Here is a 23,842-nt window from a genome sequence, read left to right on the forward strand (position 1 = left end):
CTGTTCTTCTTAGTCCCCTTTTCAGGGTCAACTGAAAAATCAAAATGCCATTACACATAATAACTCCCCCCCCCCCCCAAAAAAACAAAAAACAAGACAGGAGGAAGGCATTAGAGTACATACCGATGTCGCTAAGCAGAGAAAGTATTTGACTTTCCTTAAGTCCGCAGCAGTTTTCTGGTTTGTTTAGCAACTGCAGTAAAGAAAAAGGTGTTTAGACCCACAGTGCAACAGTTAGCAGTCATGAACAACATCTTCCATCCCCTGCTGACAGGACAGAAAACAGCGCAGCTCGAATATAACACTAGTTGAATAAGGTAGTTTGCTTTGTGAAATAAAAGCATGGGGGGAAAAGAAAACAACTCAGACAAAATGAAAATTCATTGCACAGAGATAGGGATGAAAAGATTTGGGCTTTTAGAATAATACCACAAAAGCATGAAAGACATCATAAAGCAAACAGGCAAGACGTGCAAGCAGGGCCAGCAGGCAACAGGGATCCTGAGGCTCCTGGAATTTGCTTATTTCTCATCTGCTGAAGTTTGGGTTGATGGCATTTGGGAACACTCCAAATCATCGAAGGATTTGGGTTGAAAGGGACCCTTAAAGGTCAACCTCCCCTGCAATGAGCAGGGACACCTTCAACTAGATCGGGTTGCTCAGAGCCCCATCCAACCTGGCCATGAATGTTTCCAGGGATGGGGCATCTACCACCTCTCTGGGCAACCTGTGCCAATGTTTCATCACCCTCACTGTAAAAAATTTATTCCTTATATATAGTCTAAATCTACCTGGAGCAGGACTGCTGCTTGGAAGAACAACTTTCCAGTGAGGAAAATAAACTGCGTGACAAAAAGCAAAAGGAACGGATGCACATCTAAGCCCCTGGCTTTCAAACATCGGTCAATGACAAAAGAATGAGAAGGGAAACCAACAGACTAACCCTGAAATTCAGTGCAAGCCACAGAAGAGAAGATCACTGCAAGGACATGGACCTGTTGGAGCGGGTCCAGAGGAGGCCACGAAGATCATCAGAGGGCTGGAGGACGTCTCCTATGAGGACAGGCTGAGAGAGTTGGGGTTGTTCAGCCTGGAGAAGAGAAGGCTTCAGGGAGACCTTATAGCAGCTTTCCAGTATCTGAAGGGGGCCTACAAGAAAGCTGGAGAGGGACTTTTTACAAGGGCATGTAGTGACAGGTAATGGCTTCAAACTGAAAGAGAGTAGATCTAGATTAGGCATTAGGAAGAAAATTTTCATTCTGAGGGTAATGAGCCCCTGGCCCAGGTTGCCCAGAGAAGCTGTGGCTGCCCCATCCCTGGAGGTGTTCAAGGCCAGGCTGGATGGGGCTTGGAGCAGCCTGGTCTAGTGGGAGGTGTCCCTGCCCAGGGCAGGGGGATTGGAACTGGGTGATCTGTAAGATCCCTTTCAACCCAAACCGTTCTACGATTCTATGACTGTAACATAGCCTGTTTTTCTCCATGTGGTCTCCATACCCCACGCTATGGAAAAGCAACCCAGGTATCGGCCCCTGCTGCAAGAGGCTGCCAAACACTGTGCAGCCGCCTTCATAGTCACCAACGCTGCCTGAGCCCTGCAGGGTCCAAGGCACAGTACCAGCCACCCACGTCACAGGCCGGCACCTTAAAACCAGCGAAGTGCATGTTCTCCAATAACGGTGCTATTGCCACAGGCTGCCCCACTCCACAAAAATCACCGTCTTCTGCTCAGAGTGCTCAATCGCTGTCTAGCTCTGCCTTGGGACATAGCCTCCTTTCTGACCGCCCTCCCACAATGAGAAGAAGCTGCTCGACGCTTCAGCACGCTGGCTCCTAGGTCGTCCACCTCATTCATCCTGAGCTAAAAAGCAGAGCATTGGCTGTGGATCACTGGATGGACCATGACCTGAACTCTCAAGCCTGCCTCCACTCTAAAGTGCTTCTTCATCTCTTCTCTCCCTTGCGCTGAACTTCTCTCCCCTAGCAAAAAGTATGGTAGAATCACTGGAGGAATCCCCCTCCTAATCACTGTCTTACTGATCTGTCAATAAGTAGCTTCAGCAATTTCCCACATATGCCAATCAACATGTGATCTGATTTTTTTCATCACTACATGGAAGGTTTTTATAAATGACCAAGGTACACCTCTGCACTACAGCCACCCCTCCCATGATGTACCCTCACATCTTTGCCTGCTTCCCACACTTCAGGCAAAACCAGCAGTCAAGCCTCTATGGTGGAGAAGTCAGACTTAAGCATCTCACTCCTTAAGTTCTAGGTCAACGTGCTGAACAAGAAAGGAGGAGAAGGGCAAAGTCAGAAATCAAGCTCAGAGCCCACAACACCGCCCTGAAAGAGCACAAGCATAAAAATGTGTGCGGTCCATAGACAGAAGCAGATCCTTTTCCAGGCTTTATAGAAGATTGCAGATGTGCAATGAGAAATTAACAGTGGTGCAAAACACCAATGATGCCAAGTGAGTGTAAGAGAAATGTTTAAAGAAGAGCAGGATCAGAAATTAAAAAATATGCATCTTTTTTTTTCTCTTCTTTACGGGACACAGCATTACATGTGATCAAATGAAATGAAGCATATTACTTCGTAAACAGCCCCAGCATCTAAGGATTCATTAGAAATTAAATTATCAAGTACTGCATTGCAAGTAGAGCCAATGTAACCCCAAATTTCTTGGCGAAGGTCTCCTATTTACCTTCAAATAGTCTCAGAACTTTTACTGCAAAAAAAACAACACCCAAGTATCACCGAGAACACAGGCAGCTACATGTGTCTGCAACATCCAAATGTTTTTTTCATATATACCCACTTCCTTTCATTGCCAACCTTAAAACTGTCTCTTCAAATTGTCCCTACTGTTTTAACAACTCAACAATATAAAATGAGGCTTAGTAAGTTACGGATACAGTAGCTGCTATTGCATTCAACATCTGCTCATGTTACTCTACTTAACACCAGTAAAAAAAAAAAAAAAAAACAACTGCTGAAAAATGAGCTTCCGGACCACTTAGATGAGGTGATTTCCAAGCAAAACTTAATCAAAAGGGCTTAGCTTCTTCACCTCTATACAAACTGCTGCCTTCTGAATCCAGCTGCAGCGGAAAGGGAGCATAAACTCTATCGGGCCATGCGGCCGCTGCCTGGGGAACTCTCGGCTGTCACTGCTTTGCAGAAGGCCCAGTTCCCACTTCAGCAGAATACAGCAAAGTCTCTGAAGGCCTGGAGGCCCCAGTCCAGTACCAAAAGGATCCTTCCCTGTGCCAAGAGCAATACAACACTGAATACACATCAATCAAAACCAGATCAGACTCCAAACAGAGACACATTGCAGTAAAGGCTGCATCAAAAGCAGCGTGTCCAGCAGTGTGAGGGAGGGGATTCTGCCCTTCAGCTCTGCTCTGGGAGAACCCCTTGCAGTGCTGCCTCCAGCTCCAGGGCCCTCAGCACAGGAGACATGGACCCTCCAAAGGAGGGCCATGAAGATCATCAGAGGGCTGGAGCACCTCTGCTGTCAGGACAGGCTGAGGGAGTTGGGGTTGTTCAACCTGGGGAAGAGAAGGCTCCGGGGAGAACTTATAGCAGCCTTTCAGTACCTAAAGCATCTACAGGAAAGCTGCGGAGGGACTCTTTTATCAGAGAGTGCAGTGATAGGATGAGGGGGAATGGTTTTAAACTGAAAGGGGGAAATTTAGATTAGATATTAGGAAGAAATTCTTTACTGTGAGGGCGGTGAGACAGTGGAACAGGTTGCTCAGAGAAGCTGTGGATGTCCCACCCCTGGAGGCGTTCGAGACCAGGTTCAATGGGGCTTTCAGCAACCTGGTCTGGTGGGAGGTGTCCGGGCCCAGGGCAGGGGGGTTGGAACTAGATGGTCTTTAAGGTCCCTTCCAACCTAAACCTTTCTATGATTCTATGAAAGCCAAACATGCTAGGCGCAAGTATCTAGCTGTATTAATGCTAAAGCAAATCCATGAAAGGACACGCTGCTTCATGATAAAAGAGTATCTGCCCTTGGATTGTTCCCTGTCCTCTGGTTTCAAAAACACGAGCCTCATTTCCCATGCATGGTTTTTTTCCCCTTCACATTTACTTTCCCCACATTAGTACCTAAAAAGAAAAAGCGCCACAGAACATACATGGTTTCACAGACAACCACAGTCAAACACCATTAACCCCACCTTATTTTGCTAAATATTGCAAAGCAAAGCAGACACTACCTTCCGGAGGTCACCCCCTGAACAATATTCCATTGCCAGAAGAGGAACATCGTTAACGAGGAAGTTCATCTCCTCAGGAACTTCACAGGCTCTTACTACGTTGGGATGGTTCAACCTAAGCACATGGAAAGATGAATGAAAAGTCTGACTCCTCTTTTGGAAGAATGAGCCAACAGACTGTCAACCACTCATGTTTTATGTTTCAGGTATAATTTCTGTTCCCCTTGCTGAGAAGTACACTCTTCAGCTGGTCCCTACCAGTATTGAAATACATAAAATCTATGTTTTGGGAATACACAAGCCAGCAATGAGCAGAATCAACATTTCAAAGTCAAGGCACAGGACTTAGATAATGGAGAGCCACGCTCAAGTTCTGGATTCCTGCACATTCCTGGCAAAGTTGTCACATATTCTGTCTCTGTTTCAGCATATGGGGACAGTTTCCTCCTGGCCCAAGGGTTTCACAGGAATCCACTAACACTTGTGTAACTGCACTAGGGAGGTAGGAGCAGGCAGGTGAAATCCACATACACGGGGAGGAATTAATTGTGAATTCCCACAGTTGTTTCCTCACTGTCTCTCATACACATTCTTCTTGGGAATAAAAGACACATCCAGAAGGAAGTGAAGACAAATTACTTCTGTGTACACCTCTGGAAGCCACCACAAGAGTAGCTGTAGCTGTGCAGCTTAGTGCTTGTATTCAGAAAACGTATAGAGTGAAAATGCCGATGGGAACAGCAATCACCAAGCTCTGACTTACAAACGCAGGTTGCCTCCAAGTGGCTTCCTCCAACATTAGTGCATACAGCCAGGTGAGGGTAACAAGGCGGCACAGCAGGAGCTCAGTAAAGCTCTATGCAGCAGGCTCGCTGCAGGCCTCGGTGAGAACAACTCAGAAGAAAACCAAGCAGAATCCCTGCTCCCACCAGCGCGATGGAGCATTTGACACTCCAGGATCTCTCTCAAAAAGGGACGAGGAATTCTCAGGACGAGGGAACAACTGTATGAGACCACGCTCACATCCATGACGACAAACCTGGCCAGCTGTGGTTCACAGGAATATCAGAATGACATGCTAGAGAGAGGGACAGTGGTCAGCATAGAATATAGTTTCTTACGAGAAAGTGTTAGGAGACATTACCCTGTACCTGTGGGAGCGTGACAGGAAAAAAAAGCAATTCCTAGCTCCCCAGATGCTACATCAAAGAGGAATGTGCTGCACAGCACAGGAATATGCCGGTGTTCTCACATCACCACGTGAAAACTCAGTGCACCGTGTGTTGTGAAGGAATTTAGGTATCACTGGGGGATGGACAAAGAGCCCAGGCAGCAAGAAAGTGCAGAGGCTTGGGATGTCGCTAGGTCCCAAGCCAAGGCATCAGCTAGTACAGCACAGCAGAACCACTGGACATCTTGTGACGACAGATAAACCACTGCAGAGCCACTAGGTGACGGGCAGACCCTCAGCCCGGCTGGTCCGGGGACTGGCTGTCCCAACGCCCCAGTGCCTCAGCCCGGCTGGTCCGGGGACTGTCCCCTGGCTGCCCGGGCCACGCCGTCTCCCTCCTCACTCACTTCTTCATGATGTCGATCTCGTGGCACCAGCGGTCCTTGTTCTTGACGCTGAGCTCCAACCGGCAGGACTTGATGGCCACCCGGTCGCCCGAGTCCTACGGGACACAGCGCCGTCAGCCGCCCGGGCTGGGCCCAGCCCTGCCCGCCCCGGCCCTCCCCGCCGCCCGGCCCCACCTGGTGCTGGTAGAGACAGACGTTGCCGAAGCCGCCGGTCCCCAGGCGGTCCCGCATCTCCCAGGGCCCGCAGCCGCCCGCCGGCTGCCCCCGCAAGGCCGCCCCGCCGGGGGCCCGCTCCGCGCCGCCTCCGGGCCCGGCGGGGTTGGCGCCCCGCTCCATTGCGCCGCAGCCACTCGGTGCTACCGGTTCCTCCGCCTTTATTTCCGCGTCACCCCGCGCCCGATCGCCGCCGTCAGTCCCGGAGGGAGAAGTCGAAGGGCTGGAAGTCACGGCGGAAGGCGCGGGCCTGCGCCGCCTCCTCCTCCGCCGCCCGCCCGGCCGCGCACCGCCGCCAGTCGGCCTGCTGCGGCAGCGCCAGCAGCGCCGGACTCGCCAGCACCGCCCTGCGAGGAGCGCGCACCGCGTCACCACACTGCGTCACGCGTGACGTCAGCGAGGCGGCGGGGCAGAGGGCAAGGGAAGGGGAAGGGAAAGGGAAGGCTCCGACCTGCCGAAGTGGAGCGGGAAGCGGCCGCGGATGCGGTGGAAGAGCTTCTCCCCCGTGTCCAGCTCCACGTAGAAGTAGGGGGTTCCCGGCTGCACCACCTGGGGGGGAGGCGAGGAGCGGTGGTAAGGAAGGGGAGAGGCAGGGGGTAAGGGGGGAGTAAAGGGGAGGGGAAGTGAAGGAGTAACGGAGGGGAGAGGCAGGGATGTTATGTCATTTCTCTGACATTCCACGATTTCTCTGATACAACAGGAAGATTTTCTTGCAAATTCTCATCCAAGAGAACCCAAAACTGCCTCCTTCCGTGCCACAGCACTGAAGGAGGGTTGGTGTTCGGTATCAGAAGGAATGAATCCAGCAAGCCCTAGGCACAGCTGGAATCGTTTTCACATCAGCCACGCGTCTGGTGTTTGCGGGAACTTTGCCTGCAGCAGAACACATCTGGCACAAATCAAGTCCTCAACGTTCTGCCTCTTAACAGCAACAACAAGGGACCTCAGAGGCACACCACCACCCAAGATGGGACACAGGGAGAATAAATTCAACAGGTGAAATCTTGTCTCATACTTGCGTGATATCTGAGTGTTCTGGGATTTCTACTAATTCAATCTGCTGTTCCTGTGCCTGTGCAATAAAGGACTCTTTAATGTCTTCGGGGGTGCAGTGGTCCAACGGGACAGGAATCACCTGGAGATGGAGGACAACGTTTCCGTAAAAGAAGAGACAAAATGAACCCACTTGCAGAAAGCGATCAGTCCATCACTGGAGCTGGTATGCTCCTCAGTACTACGCAGCGTCATCAAACAAGACAGGCATGCACCCATCTGTACAGGCTTAAACTTATGAGATTTTTTTCTGTAGGAGCTGAAAAAGGCTGAAAACCAAAAGCTTGAAAAAGTTCTCAGCACAGCCTTCTCCATTCTGATCTCTGTGGTAGTTTAAGGCCGCTCTGCTATAGTGACAGATCTGCCAAATACAGAAACCACCACAATAAACCACTAAACGATTTGACACACAAGGACAGAAATAAAAAGCAAATCAAAAGGGCTGGTACCGGTAGACAATGACCAGAGTTCTGCAGATATCTTTAGATTTCAGCCTACAAATGCAAGCACCGCAGTTCACCTGCCAGCGTGAGACAACTGGGAGTCAGAGCAAAGTCTTATCTGAAAACCCTGTGGGCTTTTTAATCAGTTCCATGCAGGGCAAAGTGTTCCGCACCCACTCAGCACAACCAATGCTGTGCTGCTGTAACAGGAAGAGTTAAAGGACTGTGACAGACCCGGCACAGAATCACAGAATGTTAGGGGTTGGAAAGGACCTTTGGAGATCATCTAGTCCAATCCCCCCGCCAAAGCAGGGTCACCCAGAGCAGACTGAACAGGAACGCATCCAGGCAGGTTTTGAACATCTCCAGAGAAGGAGACTCCACAGCCTCTCCAGGCAGCCTCTTCCAGTGCTCTGGCACCCTCAAAGGAAAGTTTTTCCTCATGTTGAGATGGGATTCCTTATGTTCCAGTTTGTGCCTGTTGCCCCTTGTCCTGTTGCCAGGCACCACTGAAAAGAGTCTGGCCCCATCCTCCTGACACTCACCCTTTAGATATTGATAAGCATTGGTGAGGTCCCCTCTCAGTCTTCTCTTCTCCAGCCTAAACAGCCCCAGGTCTCTCAGCCTTTCCTCATCAGAGAGCTGCTCCAGTCCCTTGGTCATCTCCTAGCCCTTCACTGGACTCTCTCCAGCAGTTCCCTGTCCTTCTTGAACTGGGGAGCCCAGAACTGGACACAGCACTGCAGATGTGGCCTCACGAGGGCAGAGCAGAGGGGGAGGGTAACCTCCCTCCACCTGCTGGCCACGTGCTTTTTAATGCCCCCCAGGAGACCATTGGCCTTCTTGGCTACAAGGGCACATCTGCTGCCTCATGGTGTCCACCAGGAGTCCCAGGTTTCTCTCCACAGATCTGCTTTCCAGCAGGTTAACCCCTAACTTGTACCAGTGCATGGAAACCAGTTTTATTTTTGCTCTGGCTCCATCTGTAGGTAGGACAACTTCTCTCCATACTCTGGGAAGGCACAGACAAAAGAGAGAATTTTGAAGGTGAGCCTTCTCTTTCCCTTCATTTGCAGAGAATTTTATTCTCCCAGGGTGCCACTAAAACCATACCTGTAACTGCAGATGCTGACTCCTGTAGTTTCTTTCAAACAGGACATATCTCTTTCCCTTGCTTCTAAAAAATTCCTTTAGGGCAGACTTGTACTTGGTCACTTCTTCCACCACCTCTGAAGACAAGTCCACCACCGACTGATAGTGGCCAATAGGCAAAATCAAGACGTGATCAGGCAGTAAGCCACCTTTGGCCAGGGCGAGATAGCACTAGAGTGAAACAATACACACCAGTTACACTGTGAGCAACACACACTTACCATGCTGTGGAAATGTACTCTCTGACCATATTCCGAGTATCCCCCCGCCTACTGATTCTGCCTCAGGAACAGGAAAGTCTTCTCTGTGTTGACTTGTTTTGTTTTTTAGCAATTTATTAATTATTAGAAGAATGAGAAAGAGAGAGGGCCTGCCGAAGGACAAAAAAACCCCAAAACTCTTGAATGCCAGAGAATGCCTTGTCTGCAGGAAAGCGTCTGAGTGAACTTCACCACTGTGGCTAGAATTTCTTACTATGACAAAAAAATCCACTTGAAAGTTGTGAACAGCTTTTTAATTAATCCATAAGTGGATTATGCTATACAGGAACAATAACGTCAAGCAAAGTGAATATATCAATGAGAGAACTGATCTCCAAGATGTACTTTGAGATGTCAGCTTTAAAGCTATCTTATATTCTGTTTAATCTATATATAATAAAACGGAACATATATAGAATAAAACCGGAACCAGTCATCCCAGGGAGATCTGGCATAACTCCAGACAGTGCATCCTGTAGCCAAAGCAGATCCCAGTTTACACTGAGTTAACACTGGGAAAGTTCTGCCAGATGGTAACATAAGCAAACCACGAGGGCTGGCACAGCAAAAAGTGTTCTGACACTGTCATCCAGTTCTGCTGCTGGAGCAAAACTGCTTCATTTTTTAAAAAACTATCTATATACTTTTGTCTTTTGTAGGGGAGATATGAAGAAACTGAAAACGAAACTGAGAGTCAGCTTCAAATCAAGTTTGTTAGGGTTTTTCTAAGATTTAAAATTGGAGAATGATATTTTATATTGCTGTATCGTAGCATGATTCTGCCACCACGTAGCAAAGACCACGCTACAGGTACTTACGTGTGTGCCAATACTAACAACCAAGTGCTTCTCAACGTCTGGGCTGGCCAGGCAGAACCAGCAGGGCCCCGTGGGCTGTGCTTTATGGGGAGAGAGAAACAAGTGTTAGCACAAGGCTTATTTGTCAGAACAAGGAATGGAACAGGATCTGGAAGAGCTGTTATTTTCCAGCCACCTTTCCCAGTTGATAAAATGCTGAAGATGTCAGAAAGACACAGCTCCTGGAAGCAGATCTGGTCAGAGAACTGGTGCCTCTGGGAAATTCCAGCAAGGGAGGAGGTGGCAGCAATCACGCCCTTGCTGACTGCCATTCCCATCGAGTGCTCTAACTTTATGGAAGAGCACTAATTCTAGGATTTAGAGGTTATAGCTCACTAATAGGAAAGCACCAGCGAATTTAAACAAATCAAAACGAGGTAAAATTACTGCGTAGGTACAGACAAGGACAGATGCTGCCAAACACACCTGTCAGTTCTGGCCTGTTCATCACACTCAAAACACCTGAATTCATACCCAAATTGCGATACCTGAGCTGACCTTTAAGACAAGTCGATGGGATTGATAAGCTAGGCCCTCTCCTTAGGGCGAAACGCTGTATTTACCTCCTCTGCAGGCTGCGTACGGGATTAGACAAGCAGCTTTGTAAATGCAATAAACATGGAGGCGGCTCTCCCAAGAACCACAGAAAACCAAATGTCCAATTCTGGGATTAATTTCTGAGCAAACCAGTGTAACAAGGTTCTCTTCTCATGATACCAAACTCCAGAAAGTTTTGGAAGTTATATGAATATGCACAATGGCACGCTGTCCTACAGAAGTGATGGGGGAAAACAAGAAAACCCACATGTATTCTTTCTTCAAAACTGACTGCCATTACAGCCAGTTGTGCTTCTGCAATGACAGTGTGCTCATTTTAGCATACAGTAATTTATCCTGTAGACCTGTTATGTGCAAGGACTGTGCAAAGGGTTTGGAAATCTAATAGATAAAAACCAAACAACTTAGTCTCATGTAACAAAGGCAACCAGACTTTATCTACCAGAGGCATTTTAGAGGAATGTCTTCTTACCCGCTGGGAGTGAGAACAGCTTTCACAGAAACTAAAGGGGAGGCTGACACCTACATTTGCATTTTAAGCCCGAATTTCTTTATAACCAAGACCAACATTTCTAAAGATAGAGGCTTGCAATAACACTGCCAATGGGAAGTCATGCTCCTTAAAGATTTCATTTCAGTTTCTTATAGTCAGACAAACTCTAATGAGATTTACAGCACAGAAATTCAGAGGTAACAGAAGAGCTTCCTCCCTTCCCAGTTCATTTATACTTTGCGAAGTCACAGCACAGAACACCCGAAGCCGTGCTTCAAGAACACATCAGCACCGTGATCTCGCAGTCCCTCTGAATGGAAACGTGCCGCTTTGTGAAAGTGCCTGTTGTCATGTTCAGAGGGTAAACAGCATCAGCCCAACCGCAACCACCACAGACCCAACTACCTTTTGAACTATCCTTTTGACTTTTCAGTCACCTATTGTCAGGTTTGTAGGAAACAAGGGACCCTTCGTTACTCTGTACTCCCACAGTGTCTAGGATAGCAACAGAGCGTGTTGTCAAGCTGACATATACAGCTCAACAGCTTGAGAAAAATGAAGAGCGAGATGTTTCAATGCCTCAAGGGAAGAACTCAGGAAAAAAGTATCTGCATACTTACGGGGTTTTTTGGCTTGCTTAGGTTGGGAGTTCCCTGTCTCTTTCCCATCTGAGGGACGTTTCTTTCCCTGATGCTTGTTCAAATCAAAGAAAAACTGACAAGCTGGTTCTTCCTGTTTAGAAAATGAAAACCGAAGCCCATTACAACTGCATCATAGAGAGTCACAGTACATACAAGAATTTGCCTTTTCCTGAAGAGGTGTATCACTACCTTCGAACAACAGCAAAAGCATCAATATCCTGGAACAGAATGAATTGACCTCTCCTAGAAACACAGCCAACTTTGCCTGCCTGGATATGCCGCCTCAGCCAGGGAAAAAATTCTGGGAGAGCCGCCCCAAATTGCCACATTCTCCTATTTAGCCTTATGCTGCACATTCAGAATTGCTTGATTTTATGGATTATTCAAATCTCATTTTCACTTGACAGCCATTGCCAAAAGAATGTCTGTATTTCCTGGAGATGTTAACTTCTCAACAGACTCCCAGAGAGGCTGAAACCACTTGACTAAGTTGTCATGTATGGCAAAATGCCATTAGAAGGCTTTAATGATGCAGAGGAAAGCATTTGGGAAGATGACAGCAAAAGAGCAGGGCTGCTCACACCAGCTTAGCTTGGCTTCCACATGGGAGCACAACTGCAGTCTAAAATCTAACTCATGCTGGAAGAACCAGCATGTGCAGCGGAAGCAGTTTTCCCAGTAAACTTTACAAGCTTTCGCGCCTGTCTCCAATCGGATATTGAAGCTCAAAGGTACGAGAATTTTTGCTTCCATCAAGTGATGGACTGTTTGGTCTACTTAAAGCCTTACTGCCAGGGGTTTAACACAACAGCAAGTCTCAGATGGGGACAGGGAGGCTGTCACAGCTAAAGGGGTTGGGAGGTGCCTGTTGCCCTCATGCCCACCCACGCTGTCAGCTGGAAGGAGCCAGCCCTTCACTCTGCATGCATGCTCCAGGGAGAAAGGCTGGAGACCAGCGCTTGCACTTCCTACCTGACACACTGTTCCAGCAAAGTCCAAGTCAAGACTAACTTCAGGCTGAGTATTTTCCCCCCCTGCCAATGATTTCCCGATTTAGCTTCTCTCCATTACATTAAGATATACAGGCATTGCTATTCTGTGTCCACATTAGTGGAGTATCCCACAATGCTCAGAGGGCAAAACATGCTCTGCACAGGGAAACAATCCGAGTCTCTACACTGATGAACACAATCCACTTGTCTAATGATCAAAATTACGAAGCTGGCAATTTCAAATCTTCTGACACCAACACCTGAGTGTTCAGGCCCCAGGAAGGAACGTTTCTGCCCTCAGGTGACAAGCAACTGATCTGTAAAGGAGCATGGAACTGGTAACTTGACAGACACTCGAGAAAAAAAAAAAAAAAAAACAACCACACAAGGGCACCCAAAAGCTAGCTCACCAGCACTGAGGGATACAATGGAAATGCAACATCAAAGAAAGTAGCATCTGAGTAGCCAGCAGTCTAAGGGAGAAAACTGGGGGCCAACTGCAAAGGACTAATTTGTAACCTACAAGCTTAGAAAAAATAAGACCATGTGTGCTGAGGCGCCCATAAGGGACAGGCCTGAGAAGCAAGTAGATCTAACTACAACATCACCATGCAGACCTGCAGGAAGAAGCACAGAATGGTTTGCATTGAAAGGGACCTTTAAAGGTCACCTAGTCCAACCTCCCTGCAATAAGCAGGGACACCTTCACCTAGATCAGGTTGCTCAGAGCCCCGTCCAACCTGGCCTTGAATGTCTCCAGGGATGGGGCATCTACCGCCCCTCTGGGCAACCTGGGACAGTGTTTCACCACCCTCAGCGTAAAAAATTTATTCCTTATATCTAGTCTAAATCTCTCCTCTTTTAGTTTAAAGCCATTACCCTTGTCCTGTCGCTAAAGACCCTACTAAAAAGTTTGTCCCCGTCTTTCTTGTAGACCCCCTTTAAGTACTGAAAGGCTGCTACAAGGTCTCTCCAGAGCCTTCTCTTCTCCAGCCTGAACAAACCCAGCTCTCTCAGCCTGTCCTCACAGCAGAGGGGCTCCAGGCCTCTAATCATCTCCGTGGCCTCCTCTAGACCCGCTCCAACAGGTCCGTGGTCTTCTTATGTTGGGGGCCCAGTGCTGGAGGCAGCACTGTAGGTGGGGTCACACCAGAGCAGAGTAGAGGGGCAAAATCCCCTCCATCGACCTGCCGGCCATCCTGTTGGCGATGCAGCAAATTGTAATAAATTGTAATAAATCCCCATGCATTGCATTTATACAATTTGGTTGATGCAAATGGTTTATGCAGACCCCCGAAGTTTTTTGGACAGAAATATTCCACGGTTAAAGCTGAACACTGTTCTAAGCTCGCTAAACACAGAGAGTGAAAACAGAGTGCGCACATGGGGAAGAAGGCAGCAGCTACCTCTGCACACAGGCGTGCTTTGGTCTTCTGAGCTTCCTTCCGTGATTTTTGGTATGGATTTTCGGTGACATCCTGTGGCTGTTTCACCAGCTCTGCAGGGTCCATCAAGCTCATCGGCGTAATGCTGAAGGCGTACAGATACTAGAAAAAAGACAGATGGCTCAAATGCAAGAAACTTTTGCTATGACTGCAACTCTGAAGACATTGGTTGTGAACTAAGCCATCCTGAAATGGTAACACATGATTTAGCACTGCAAGAACTCAGCAAGTCAGCGTTTAAGCTACGGCAGGACATGAAAAACACACTCCCTGTGCTAGTCTCCCACCCCATACAACCAAGAGTTTATGGAGTGCTTCCTCATTCCAGGTTAAGGAAAGACCTGTTTGAAAAGCAGCAGTGTATCCTACTTGAAAAAGAAAACAACCTTGATCCTTGCCCGTTTCCAGGTATTCTTTCTGTACAGAACTCCTGGACCTTTTTTTTGTTACCAGGCCTGGTTCCTATGCCTTCTTAACCACTAGCAACCTGTCCTTCTATACCAATATTCTGTAACTTTCTTAAGAGGAGAAAAGAAACAGCTTAAAAAAACCCCAACAAAACAAATCAGCCCCTTCCCATCCCAGAAGTTAGTAATTTTTAGTGATGTGTATGGGATCCTTTGGAATTTCGCTTCCTTCTTAAAGCAGGCCTGTGAACAGAAAATACATAAGGCAGCTGGGTAAGAGGAAGGAATGGCAGCTTTCTAACCACTTTCCTCTGCAGCTGTCTTCACAGCTAGATGCCATTTGACCAGGGAGAGAAGAACAACAGTGCCTCAGAGCACATCTTGCAGCCCTTACCCTTCTAACGTAATGTGCAAATGTGAGACAGATCCCTCTGCTTCAATCAAGCTTTTAAGGGACCAACACTGTCCTCTAGCTAGCCAAAGCTGGGCTTACTGCCCTATTACTTGTACTTGGGAAAAGAAGAAAGGTTCAAGAGTGTCAGTACCTTTTTCTTGCTTGTATTGCCAACATCAGCAAGTGCAATAAACCTGCTCACATGCTGTGGGGTCTCCTGTAGCACTGTGTGATTTCTGTAAGGAAGTAAAACTCGATTGTACTGGCATATACAACATAGAAAACGACAGTGGGAAAACAACATGTCCTCCATGAAGCTACTCAGAATGTCAGCCACACACAGTCTTCAGCCAAGAACAAGGAGGGCTGAGGACAGACAGACTGATCTAACAGCAAACAGCTGCACAGACCAAAATGGCATCTCATTGCAGTCCAAATACAGAGATGAGAGGACAATTCACTGGTCTGAAAACAGCTATACACTTTAAAGTGTTTCCTGCGGAAAGGATAATAATCTTACCCAACGTTAACATGACAGCCTTAGTTCTACATGTAGGTTGTTCTGACGCTTACCTTATGTTACTAGTCACGTTCTATATACAAAGTTATGACTGAAGACACCACTCTCTTCACCACACAAGCTTTTCCATGATACATTTTCAAAGATAAACCCCTGAATTAAGCTGAATACTGTTTAAACGCACCTGAGGGCAACTAATTTGGCATCAGATTCACAGCAATGTACTGGGAAGAGGGTTGTCAGCAATGGCACAGTTTTCAAGACAGCAGGAATTACAGTAATAAGATGCATCTGAGAAACAATCTTGACCTTATGTCGGGGCTGGATGAATTCATAAAATTATTTTAAAGTTGTCCTCCTGTGTTCTTTAAAAATTGAACTCTAATTAGAAAATAAATGAGATTTCACAGGGTCTTACAAACCTGTAAGGAAGTCTTTCATAATAGGCCTTCTCCAGGGCAGCAAAGTGGTACCTTGGTTTGAGACTTGCAGCTAGATCAGACACTAACTTGGAGCCACATTTCTTGGTATCTATTTCTCCCTATAAAATAGAAACCAAGTTATATTTAAAAAAATGCGTCAGAGTAGTGAAAAGAAACAGTTTCATACAGAACTGCATGCTGGAAATGTAGAGACTGACTATAGTGGGTGGCATTCCCTGGAAGTGGAAAAAAAAAAAAAAGTCAAAAGGGCTTGATCTCTTATTGCCAAGCAGAGCCTACTCATTTATTCCATTCTGTGTACTCAGGGTTTACATCCACTCGTTTCACCAATCCACATTTCTCATGTTTTCCTTCTCTTGGTCCTGTGAAGCCAGGGCAGCACAGAGTGAGTTTGGAAAACACAAACAGATGTCCAAATCATTAAGACAAGTTTTGACCACATGCCGAGAGTACCAAAGCTTTAGTGCATGAGTCAAGCAAATAGGAAAGCTCTGAGGTTCCCTTAGGAGGCATAATTTTATCCCACTCCCATCCCCGAGAAGTCAGAGCAAAACAAAATACAACCAAAGAGCAGACTTCCAACCATTTCCTTGGGTGAAGGCTCTTCTTGTGCTGCCTTTTCTCCATTAGCCTTAGACTGAGAAGTGAAGTAGAGAAGGAAAAGGGCAGGGAAAGACAGAAGTTCAGAAACAGCCTACATCTGTCACCTGTAGCGTGTTATCTTCGGTAAAAGCACAGGGACCTGACCTGGCAGGCATCTGTCACAGCCCTTCATTGCGACAGCTGGGCAGGCACTAACCCACCCCCAAGAAAACGGGGGGTGGGTTAGTGCCTGTCTCCCTCCAGAGACTACCAGCATCGTTCCACAGCAACTGCAACCAACTAAATTTAGAGCAACATTTGCGATCAGATGAAAGCTATTGACTCTGCTTTTTCAGGCAGGGACAGATAGAACACCCTGAAGTTTCATAAATCCTCCTCCCCAATGGTCCTTCTCTGAAGAACCAGAATATCCACTGTCCGTTTTTTACTTTTAGCTTTCTCAAGCATTCAGAGATGACCCAATAGCCAAAATAGCCAAAGCAAGCAGAAAGACAATGCTTTGTTAAATCCAGCTGGAAACCCACTCCACCAGAAAACCGAGCACTTACTGCACTGTTGGCAAAAGTCCCCACATCTCTGGGCCAGGGTGACGTCAGCAATATATCAACACCTTTGAAGTCTGGGTTTGATAACAAAGATGTTTTTAATTCTGACACATCCCTTGCGCTAAAACTGTAGTCAGGAGCTGGCTCATCCTGGGACTCGGTGCCACTCAGGTATGCGATCTGCAGTCCAGAAGCACCGCTGTAAAGACCTCGACGGCCTGCATTAACAGAGAAGCACACACTTGAAATGTAGGCACTGAGAGTAATCTCTTAGTCACATCATAGACAGAGGACCAAATTCAGCAGTCCTGCCTTATTCTATTGAAACTGTCCTTACAGACAGCTCATTTTCTATGCCCATAAATTGCGGTAAAGACATGTTTTAGTGCAATGACTCAAACCCTGTTTGAGTCTGTTCAGACAACCCCCAGTCTTCTCTCCTCACTGCTATCTTGCTTCCCCAAAGTCAATCCATATCAAAAGCTCAGTATGAAGGCAGAGTGAAAAAAAGCCAACTGCAAGTGCCTTTACTTGTTATGTTTTTGTCAGGTTGCATTCTAGAAAGAAAGTAGTTTTTCCTTTTAGCTTTGCTACAACTTCATTATCTTTAAAGATGACGCTTCTTACCTCTGCTACTCCAGTACAGCCTCAGAGCACAGCAAAATCATACTTCAATTAGGAAACCTTGCCCATACAAAGACAGGCATGCTATGGGAATAAGATATTCTCAAAGAACAGACTCTTTCAACCACTATTCCTTTTGACAAGTTCGGTGTTAGAAAAAAACAAAAAAAACAGGGTTCTCTTTCATATTTTCCATAGCAGATCATATCAGCCTTTCAACATACAGTTCAACTCCAGTCTGAAACCTGGAGTAAGAAATGCCACCTTAAAACTTCCAGTAAAAGGAAGGGCTTTGAAGTGGGAATATCAGAAAACCCTCATGAAAGCAACAATGGGCCAATACATATCCTTTACCACAAACCACCTGCACCCTTACCTAAGTAAGTGATGTTCTCAGCTAATTCGCAGCCACTGACATCTGGAAAATAGCTGACGGTCTTCTGGTCATTAGCACCAAGCACGTAGGTTGGAATTGGAGCTGAGGAAGAGGACGACATGCACTCAGTCTGCTTTAATTCAAGTACATTAGCACAAGTTCAGTCCACATTTACTAGGAATTGCAGCAGGTCCTATCCATTCCTACACACCCCAACAACCTGCTGCTGCTCTCCCTTCTTAAAAAGGAAACTATTGCTGTTTTTCATTCAGTGAACAGGGAATGACCGGGAATTTCTGTAAGGGAAGCACCAGGAGTGGCAAAAGGGCTACACACTGGCAGGTGTGCTGGAATCCCACAGCCTGCTGACCGAACTGCAGTAAACATCTATGTGGAGCTTATCAGACTACCTGGGTTGAGAAAACAAGGATTGCTCCACACAGCAGCCTGCAAGCTGAAAATGTAAGGAGGCACTAATAGGAACAGAAGTGGAGCCGTAAGACATCCAGGCAAGGACAGAGAAGACCCTGACACCAATTAGCAGCGCCTGCGTCTCTACTAGCAGTGCTAATAGCGCCGGCCAGATGATCCAGGCACAGGCCTTGACACCCAAATCGTGGGCGGGCGACTTGGACACATGCATTTTTGTGCTCCTGAGACTGAGAGCGTGACAGAAATTAGTTTTATTTTGAAACAAACCCATCTTGCCCTCCTGTGTAGAGGTTTCCCACTAGATCTTAACTGCTTTAACATTACACTGTTTAACTGCAACTTCTGAATTCAAAAACACATTGCAATGAGACAGTGAATTGGGTTGCAAAATAGTGCAATACCCAGAGTGACAATGCCTTCCTTACCTTTCTTGGCCCCTGTGCGATATTCTGCCCATTCTGCCTCTGAAGTAGCGCCAAAAAAATTCCCAACACACAAAAGCATCTAGAAACAAGCAAGAGTTGCAATTTGACCAAAGACAAAACACATGCCACATTTTCATAATATGCTGTATTGTCCCAATACTGGGACATGCTTCAACAGCATTTTGTTTGGTATGGTGAAGAGGTTCCTCTGCGTTTATCATAGAATGGTTGGGGTTGGAAGGGACCTTAAAGACCATCTAGCTCCACACCCCCTGCCATGGGCAGGGACACCTTCCACTAGACCAGGTTGCTCAAAGCCCCATCCAACTGGGCCTTCACAGAATCCCAGAATGGTCAGGATTGGAAGGGACCTTTGGAGATCATCTAGTCCAATCCCCCTCCCAAAGCAGGGTCACCCAGAGCAGGTTGCACAGGAACGTGTCCAGGTGGGGTTTGAATATCTCCAGAGAAGGAGACTCCACAGCCTCTCCGGGCAGCCTCTTCCAGTGCTCCATCACCCTCAAAGGAAAGTTTTTCCTCATGTTGAGATGGAATTTCCCGTGTTCCAGTTTGTGCCTGTTGCCCCTTGTCATGTCTCTGGGCACCACTGAAAAGAGTCTGGCCCCATCCTCCTGACACCCACCCTTTAGATATTGATAAGCATTGATGAGATCACCCCTCAGTCTTCTGCAGGCTAAACAGCCCCAGGTCTCTCAGCCTTTCCTCATCAGAGAGGTGCTCCTGTACCTTGACCATTTTCATACCCCTTCACTGCATCTAGTACTAAACGTGTAACAGCAACATTAACGGGTTTAAATATGACAAGGCAACAGTTGCTCTTCCGCACTTTCTGCCGACAGGTTATGGCTCCTCCCAACACTTTGTTGCTGAGCAAGGAGTGCTGAGGGGGCTGCAAAGCCCCCTCCACGTACCCCTTCGTATCCCGAGCAGAACGAGGAGGGGTTCACAGCTCAGGAGGGGGGCAACAACAGCAGCAACACCCTCCTCAGTGCAAAACCCACCCAAGAGCTTCTCCCAATTCACAGACAGAGCTGAGATATTTGCTTTATTCCTGTTCTGCGCCATATAGGGTTCTAGGCAATAATTTGAAAAGGCAGCACACCTGTTAGGAAACATCCAGAGTCTTCTATACAAAAAGGTAACGAAGGAAAATCACATCAAGACAGCTGATTGATCACTTCTAATTATATAACAAAAAAATCCTTTGCGCATGTCCCAATTCCTGTCTGGCTCATTATGCCAAGGTGGCCTTACACTTACGTGTAAAATCTCCTCCTGGAGATGTAATTTTATTACTAGAATTATCTAAGGTAACTAGAGGCTACACCTTCATCCTACCAGCTACCACCAGGTTACCATTCAACTTTCTATTCCATTGGGGCTCCACTTGGGACAACGACTAACTTTCAAGACTGGATTATTTATGCTTATGGGCTTTTTGTGTCAGAGGCTTCCTATTCCCTGTTGCTACGGTTTCAGAGCAGGCCATCGCGTCACGGCCGCTCAATTTTGTGGACTTTTTCACTCTTTTTTAGATCAGCATCACCCTGTGCAAGCTCCTTGCCCCCAGCCACCCCCACGGGAACCCCACCCATACCATCCACTCCCCAAGCCTTACATCAAAGTGGCCGCTCTTGCCCTGGATAGCCCGGACTCGCCTGAAGAGAGCTTCCAGTTGCCCCTCCACGTCGCCACATGCCAGCCTGCGGGACAGGGGGTGTCAGCAGCCGCGAGGCCAGAGCCCCACCGCCCTCCTTCTCCTCCTCCCTTTCTTCCCCCCCCCCCCCATCCTTCTCCTCCTCCTGTCCCCCCTTCTCCTACTACCCCCTTCTTCTTCTTCTTCTTCCTCTCCACCTCCAGTCACACTCACACACGCAGAGGTGCAACGGCCATCACGAAGCTGCTCAACCTGAGAGACGCCGCCGCGCCCGGAACCTCACGCCACTTCCGGGTGCGCCGCGACAAATGCTCCGCCCGGCGCCACTTCCGGGCGCGGGGAACCTCTTGTTCCCCCACTTCCGGGGAACAGAGGACGACGTGCGACTTCTGGTGGACAACAAGTTGCCTATGGGGCAGCAGTGTGCCCTTGTGGCCAAGAAGGCCAATGGTCTCCTAGGGGACATTAAAAAGCACGTGTCCAGCAGGTGGAGGGAGGTTACCCTCCCCCTCTGCTCTGCCCTGGTGAGGCCACATCTGCAGTGCTGTGTCCAGTTCTGGGCTCCCCAGTTCAAGAAGGACAGGGAACTGCTGGAGAGAGTCCAGTGAAGGGCTAGGAGATGATCAAGGGACTGGAGCAGCTCTCTGATGAGGAAAGGCTGAGAGACCTGGGGCTGTTTAGGCTGGAGAAGAGAAGACTGAGAGGGGACCTCACCAATGCTTATCAATATCTAAAGGGTGGGTGTCAGGAGGATGGGGCCAGACTCTTTTCAGTGGTGCCTGGCGACAGGACAAGGGGCAACAGGCACAAACTGGAACATAAGGAATCCCATCTCAACATGAGGAAAAACTTTCCTTTGAGGGTGATGGAGCACTGGAAGAGGCTGCCTGGAGAGGCTGTGGAGTCTCCTTCTCTGGAGATGTTCAAAACCTGCCTGGATGCGTTCCTGTCCAGCCTGCTCTGGGTGACCCTGCTTTGGCGGGGGGATTGGACTAGATGATCTCCAAAGGTCTTTTCTAACCCCTACCACTACAAGAAAGACATTGAGGTGCTGGAGTGAGTCCAGAGAAGTGCAAAGGAGGTGGTGAGGGGTCTGGAGCTCTTGTGAGGAGTGGCTGAGGGAACTGGGATTGTTCAGCCTGGAGAAAAGGAGGCTGAGAGAAGACCTTAGTGTGCTCTACAACTACCTGAAAGGAGGTTGTAGCGAGGTGGGGGTCTGTCTCTTCTCCCAAGTAACAGGCGATAGGACAAGAGCAGACAGCCTCGGGTTGTGCCAGGGGAGGTTTAGGGTGGATATTGGGAAACATTGGAACAGGCTGCCTAGGGAAGTGGTGGAGTTGCCATCCCTGGAGGTATTTAAAAAATGGGTAGACGTGGTGCTGAGGGACACAGTTTAGTGGTGGTTTTGGCAGTGTTAGGTTGATGGTTGGACTTAATGATCTGAGAGGACCCTTCCAACCTAGACAATTCTGTGATTCTATATGTGCACCAGAGGAAGCCCTGCCAGACCAGGAGAACAAGAGAGCTGGCTGCCAAAATCACCCCTTAAGCCATCTGCAATGCCAGACAGTTGCCTTGTGGACTACCCCAAGGCTGCTACTGGCCTTGTCGCCATGCAGGTGCCTGGGAAAGACTGGCACTGCTCACCTTGACTTGCCAAAAGGCCAGGGAGGGGAGTTGGGGTGGGTGCTGGTTGTGGGGTAGGTGTGCTCAGCAAATTGTGTGTGGCGGTTGCTTCCACTCACTTCCTGCATGACACTGCCCTGCAGTTATTGACATAAACAAAAACTTGGCAGCATAAAAAGAGGTTTCTGTGAGCCTAGAGGAGAAAATAGAAAGGGGAGCTCAAAAAATGGGGAGGGGAACAGACACAAGTGAGGGGAGGGGAATGCAGGGAGGGTGGTAGAAGAAGAAGTTCAGTTAGAAGCACACAGGAAAAAAAGAAGGAAGGAAATTTTAAGAACAGAAACCCCAGTCCCGAGCCCTGGCTGCACAGGAGTGCCTGGAGGGCCAGTTCCACACCACTGCCCAGGGAGAAGGAAAACCCACAGCCCTCCAGCTGCAGCATCACCTGCTCCCACCCGCCCCAGGGGACACGCTGCCACGAGAAGGCAGGCTGGCGAGGCCACCCCGCTGCAGGGACTGGTGCAACCACCCCTCTGCCCTGACTACAAAGGCAGCAGCCAGTTCTCCTGCATCGCTCAGGTATGTGGACAACAGTGGGGCCTGGGCCCACACCCCAACTCAGAGGGAAGGCAGAGACAGTGCTACACCCCAGGGCTGAGGGGCTCTCCACACACACCTCCAGCTTAGCAAGACACCCAGCATTAGCCCTACACTTGCCCCCAACACAAGCCTCAGTTCAGAAAGCACAGGGCACCTACTGAAGACTCTGGGCAGAAGCTCAGACTCACCTTTTTGTCAGAGAGCGCTGGCTTCTTGGCCGGTGGTGGTGACATGGTACTGCTCTGCTCCAGAGTGGTGCTGGCCAACAGGGAGGATTTCAGTTTGGCCAGCTTGGAGTCTTCAGGGGCAGCTGGCTTGGCGCTGGGACCAGCAGGGAGGTCCATGACACAGTCTGTTTCCTGAGAGGTGCAGAAGATGCTGGTTCCTCTCTTGGCTTTCTGGGACACTTTTGCCAGCTTCCTCACTGTGCCGTGCGCTGGGCTGGCAGCACTGCTGCTGCAGGAGTCCCTCTCCAGGATCCCAGTATTCTCCCCGCTGTCCCCAGTCTCCTGGCTGGGGCTGGGCTCCAGCAGCAGCTTGGGTGAGGTAGGTGGAGAGCAGCTTCTTGGGCCACCAGGCTGCATCACTGGGCAGCACTGCGGCCATGTGTGTGGCTTTGAGGGACAGTTTGGGTGATGGCGACTCAGTGGGCAGCTTCAGCAGTGCGATTCCATTCGGCAGCTTCAGCCACGTCCCAAACTTGCTGTGGGCCACAGGGACTCCAACCTCCTCCGGCCCCGGCAGCTTCTTCCCCAGCAGCATGTCTGGTGTCTGATCAAAGAGGAAGAGAGAAGGACACAGAGCAATACTTTCCTCCCCAGGCCCACAGGAACCCTTGGCTCAGCAGGATCCGTCCCTCACGCCTGCCCACTCAGAGCAGCGCACCTGCCTCCCTGTGAAGCTGCAGCTCACTCACCCTCGCGGAGCAGGCAGAGGGGCATCAGCTCCCAGCTCGGCACTGGCCGAGGGCAGCCTTCAGGACTCACCCAGCCCATCAGTGGTGAAGACAGGGGCCCATTGGTCACAGTTTTGGTCCAGGCAGGCTGGAGGCAACTTGGGAATGGGCCCCTCCAAGCTCTTCCTGGGTCTGGGGATTTTGGTGGAGGCAGAGAAAGCACATGTGTCAACTGCAAGGGTCTGAGTGACTGGAAAGCTCTCATCAGAGATGCACACAAGAAACAGGAGCCAGAAGCTCCAAGGAGATGACGTGCTCTTGATCTACAGCAAAACCATGACAGGGAGCTGGACCTCTCCC

The 23,842-nt window shown here is 48.7% G+C and overlaps 2 protein-coding genes and 1 non-coding gene across 5 annotated transcripts in view; all 3 read right to left on the reverse strand.

Moving 5' to 3' along the window:
• The window catches only part of CHUK (component of inhibitor of nuclear factor kappa B kinase complex), a 41,875-nt gene extending 35,732 nt beyond the window's left edge, over window positions 1-6,143 (reverse strand). The window contains exons 1-4 of the mRNA XM_063338472.1: window positions 5,982-6,143; window positions 5,808-5,902; window positions 4,230-4,344; window positions 124-193 (exon numbers count right to left, since the gene is read on the reverse strand). Coding sequence (XP_063194542.1) covers window positions 124-193; window positions 4,230-4,344; window positions 5,808-5,902; window positions 5,982-6,143 — 442 coding nt within the window. The remainder of the gene's footprint in view (window positions 1-123; window positions 194-4,229; window positions 4,345-5,807; window positions 5,903-5,981) is intronic.
• Window positions 6,144-6,216: 73 nt separating this feature from the next.
• Window positions 6,217-20,661, reverse strand: CWF19L1 (CWF19 like cell cycle control factor 1). 3 transcript variants are annotated; one of them, XM_063338473.1, is made up of 14 exons: window positions 20,575-20,661; window positions 20,323-20,407; window positions 18,684-18,762; window positions 17,827-17,928; window positions 16,830-17,044; window positions 15,658-15,776; window positions 14,867-14,951; window positions 13,876-14,016; window positions 11,457-11,568; window positions 9,747-9,826; window positions 8,630-8,839; window positions 7,036-7,155; window positions 6,472-6,569; window positions 6,217-6,367 (listed from the first exon to the last, which is right to left on the reverse strand). In XM_063338473.1, exons 1-14 carry the CDS (start codon window positions 20,595-20,597, stop codon window positions 6,217-6,219), a joined length of 1,620 nt encoding a protein of 539 aa, XP_063194543.1. In that variant the 5' UTR covers window positions 20,598-20,661. The 3 variants fall into 3 exon arrangements, with proteins under 3 accessions (XP_063194543.1, XP_063194544.1, XP_063194547.1); XM_063338474.1 differs by having other exon boundaries at window positions 20,614-20,631; XM_063338477.1 differs by lacking the exon at window positions 20,323-20,407 and having other exon boundaries at window positions 20,575-20,643.
• LOC134518065 (small nucleolar RNA SNORA12) lies at window positions 7,322-7,461 on the reverse strand. Its single transcript, XR_010071859.1, has one exon. It is a non-coding gene; the product is annotated as a small nucleolar RNA SNORA12 (small nucleolar RNA).
• Window positions 20,662-23,842: the final 3,181 nt, after the last annotated feature.

This window comes from Chroicocephalus ridibundus, chromosome 6 (assembly GCF_963924245.1).
Source record: "Chroicocephalus ridibundus chromosome 6, bChrRid1.1, whole genome shotgun sequence".
Taxonomy (NCBI): domain Eukaryota; kingdom Metazoa; phylum Chordata; class Aves; order Charadriiformes; family Laridae; genus Chroicocephalus; species Chroicocephalus ridibundus.

Excerpts from the sequence above, each read along its gene's own strand:
- CWF19L1 (XM_063338473.1), bottom strand. The coding sequence starts at position 20,597 with ATGGCCGTTGCACCTCTGCGTGT. Across the intron at positions 7,156-8,629 it reads GTCAGCATCTGCAGTTACAG|GTGATTCCTGTCCCGTTGGA; the intron begins GTATGGTTTTAG and ends CTCCATCTCCAG. Across the intron at positions 6,368-6,471 it reads TTCCCGCTCCACTTCGGCAG|GGCGGTGCTGGCGAGTCCGG; the intron begins GTCGGAGCCTTC and ends CGCTCCTCGCAG.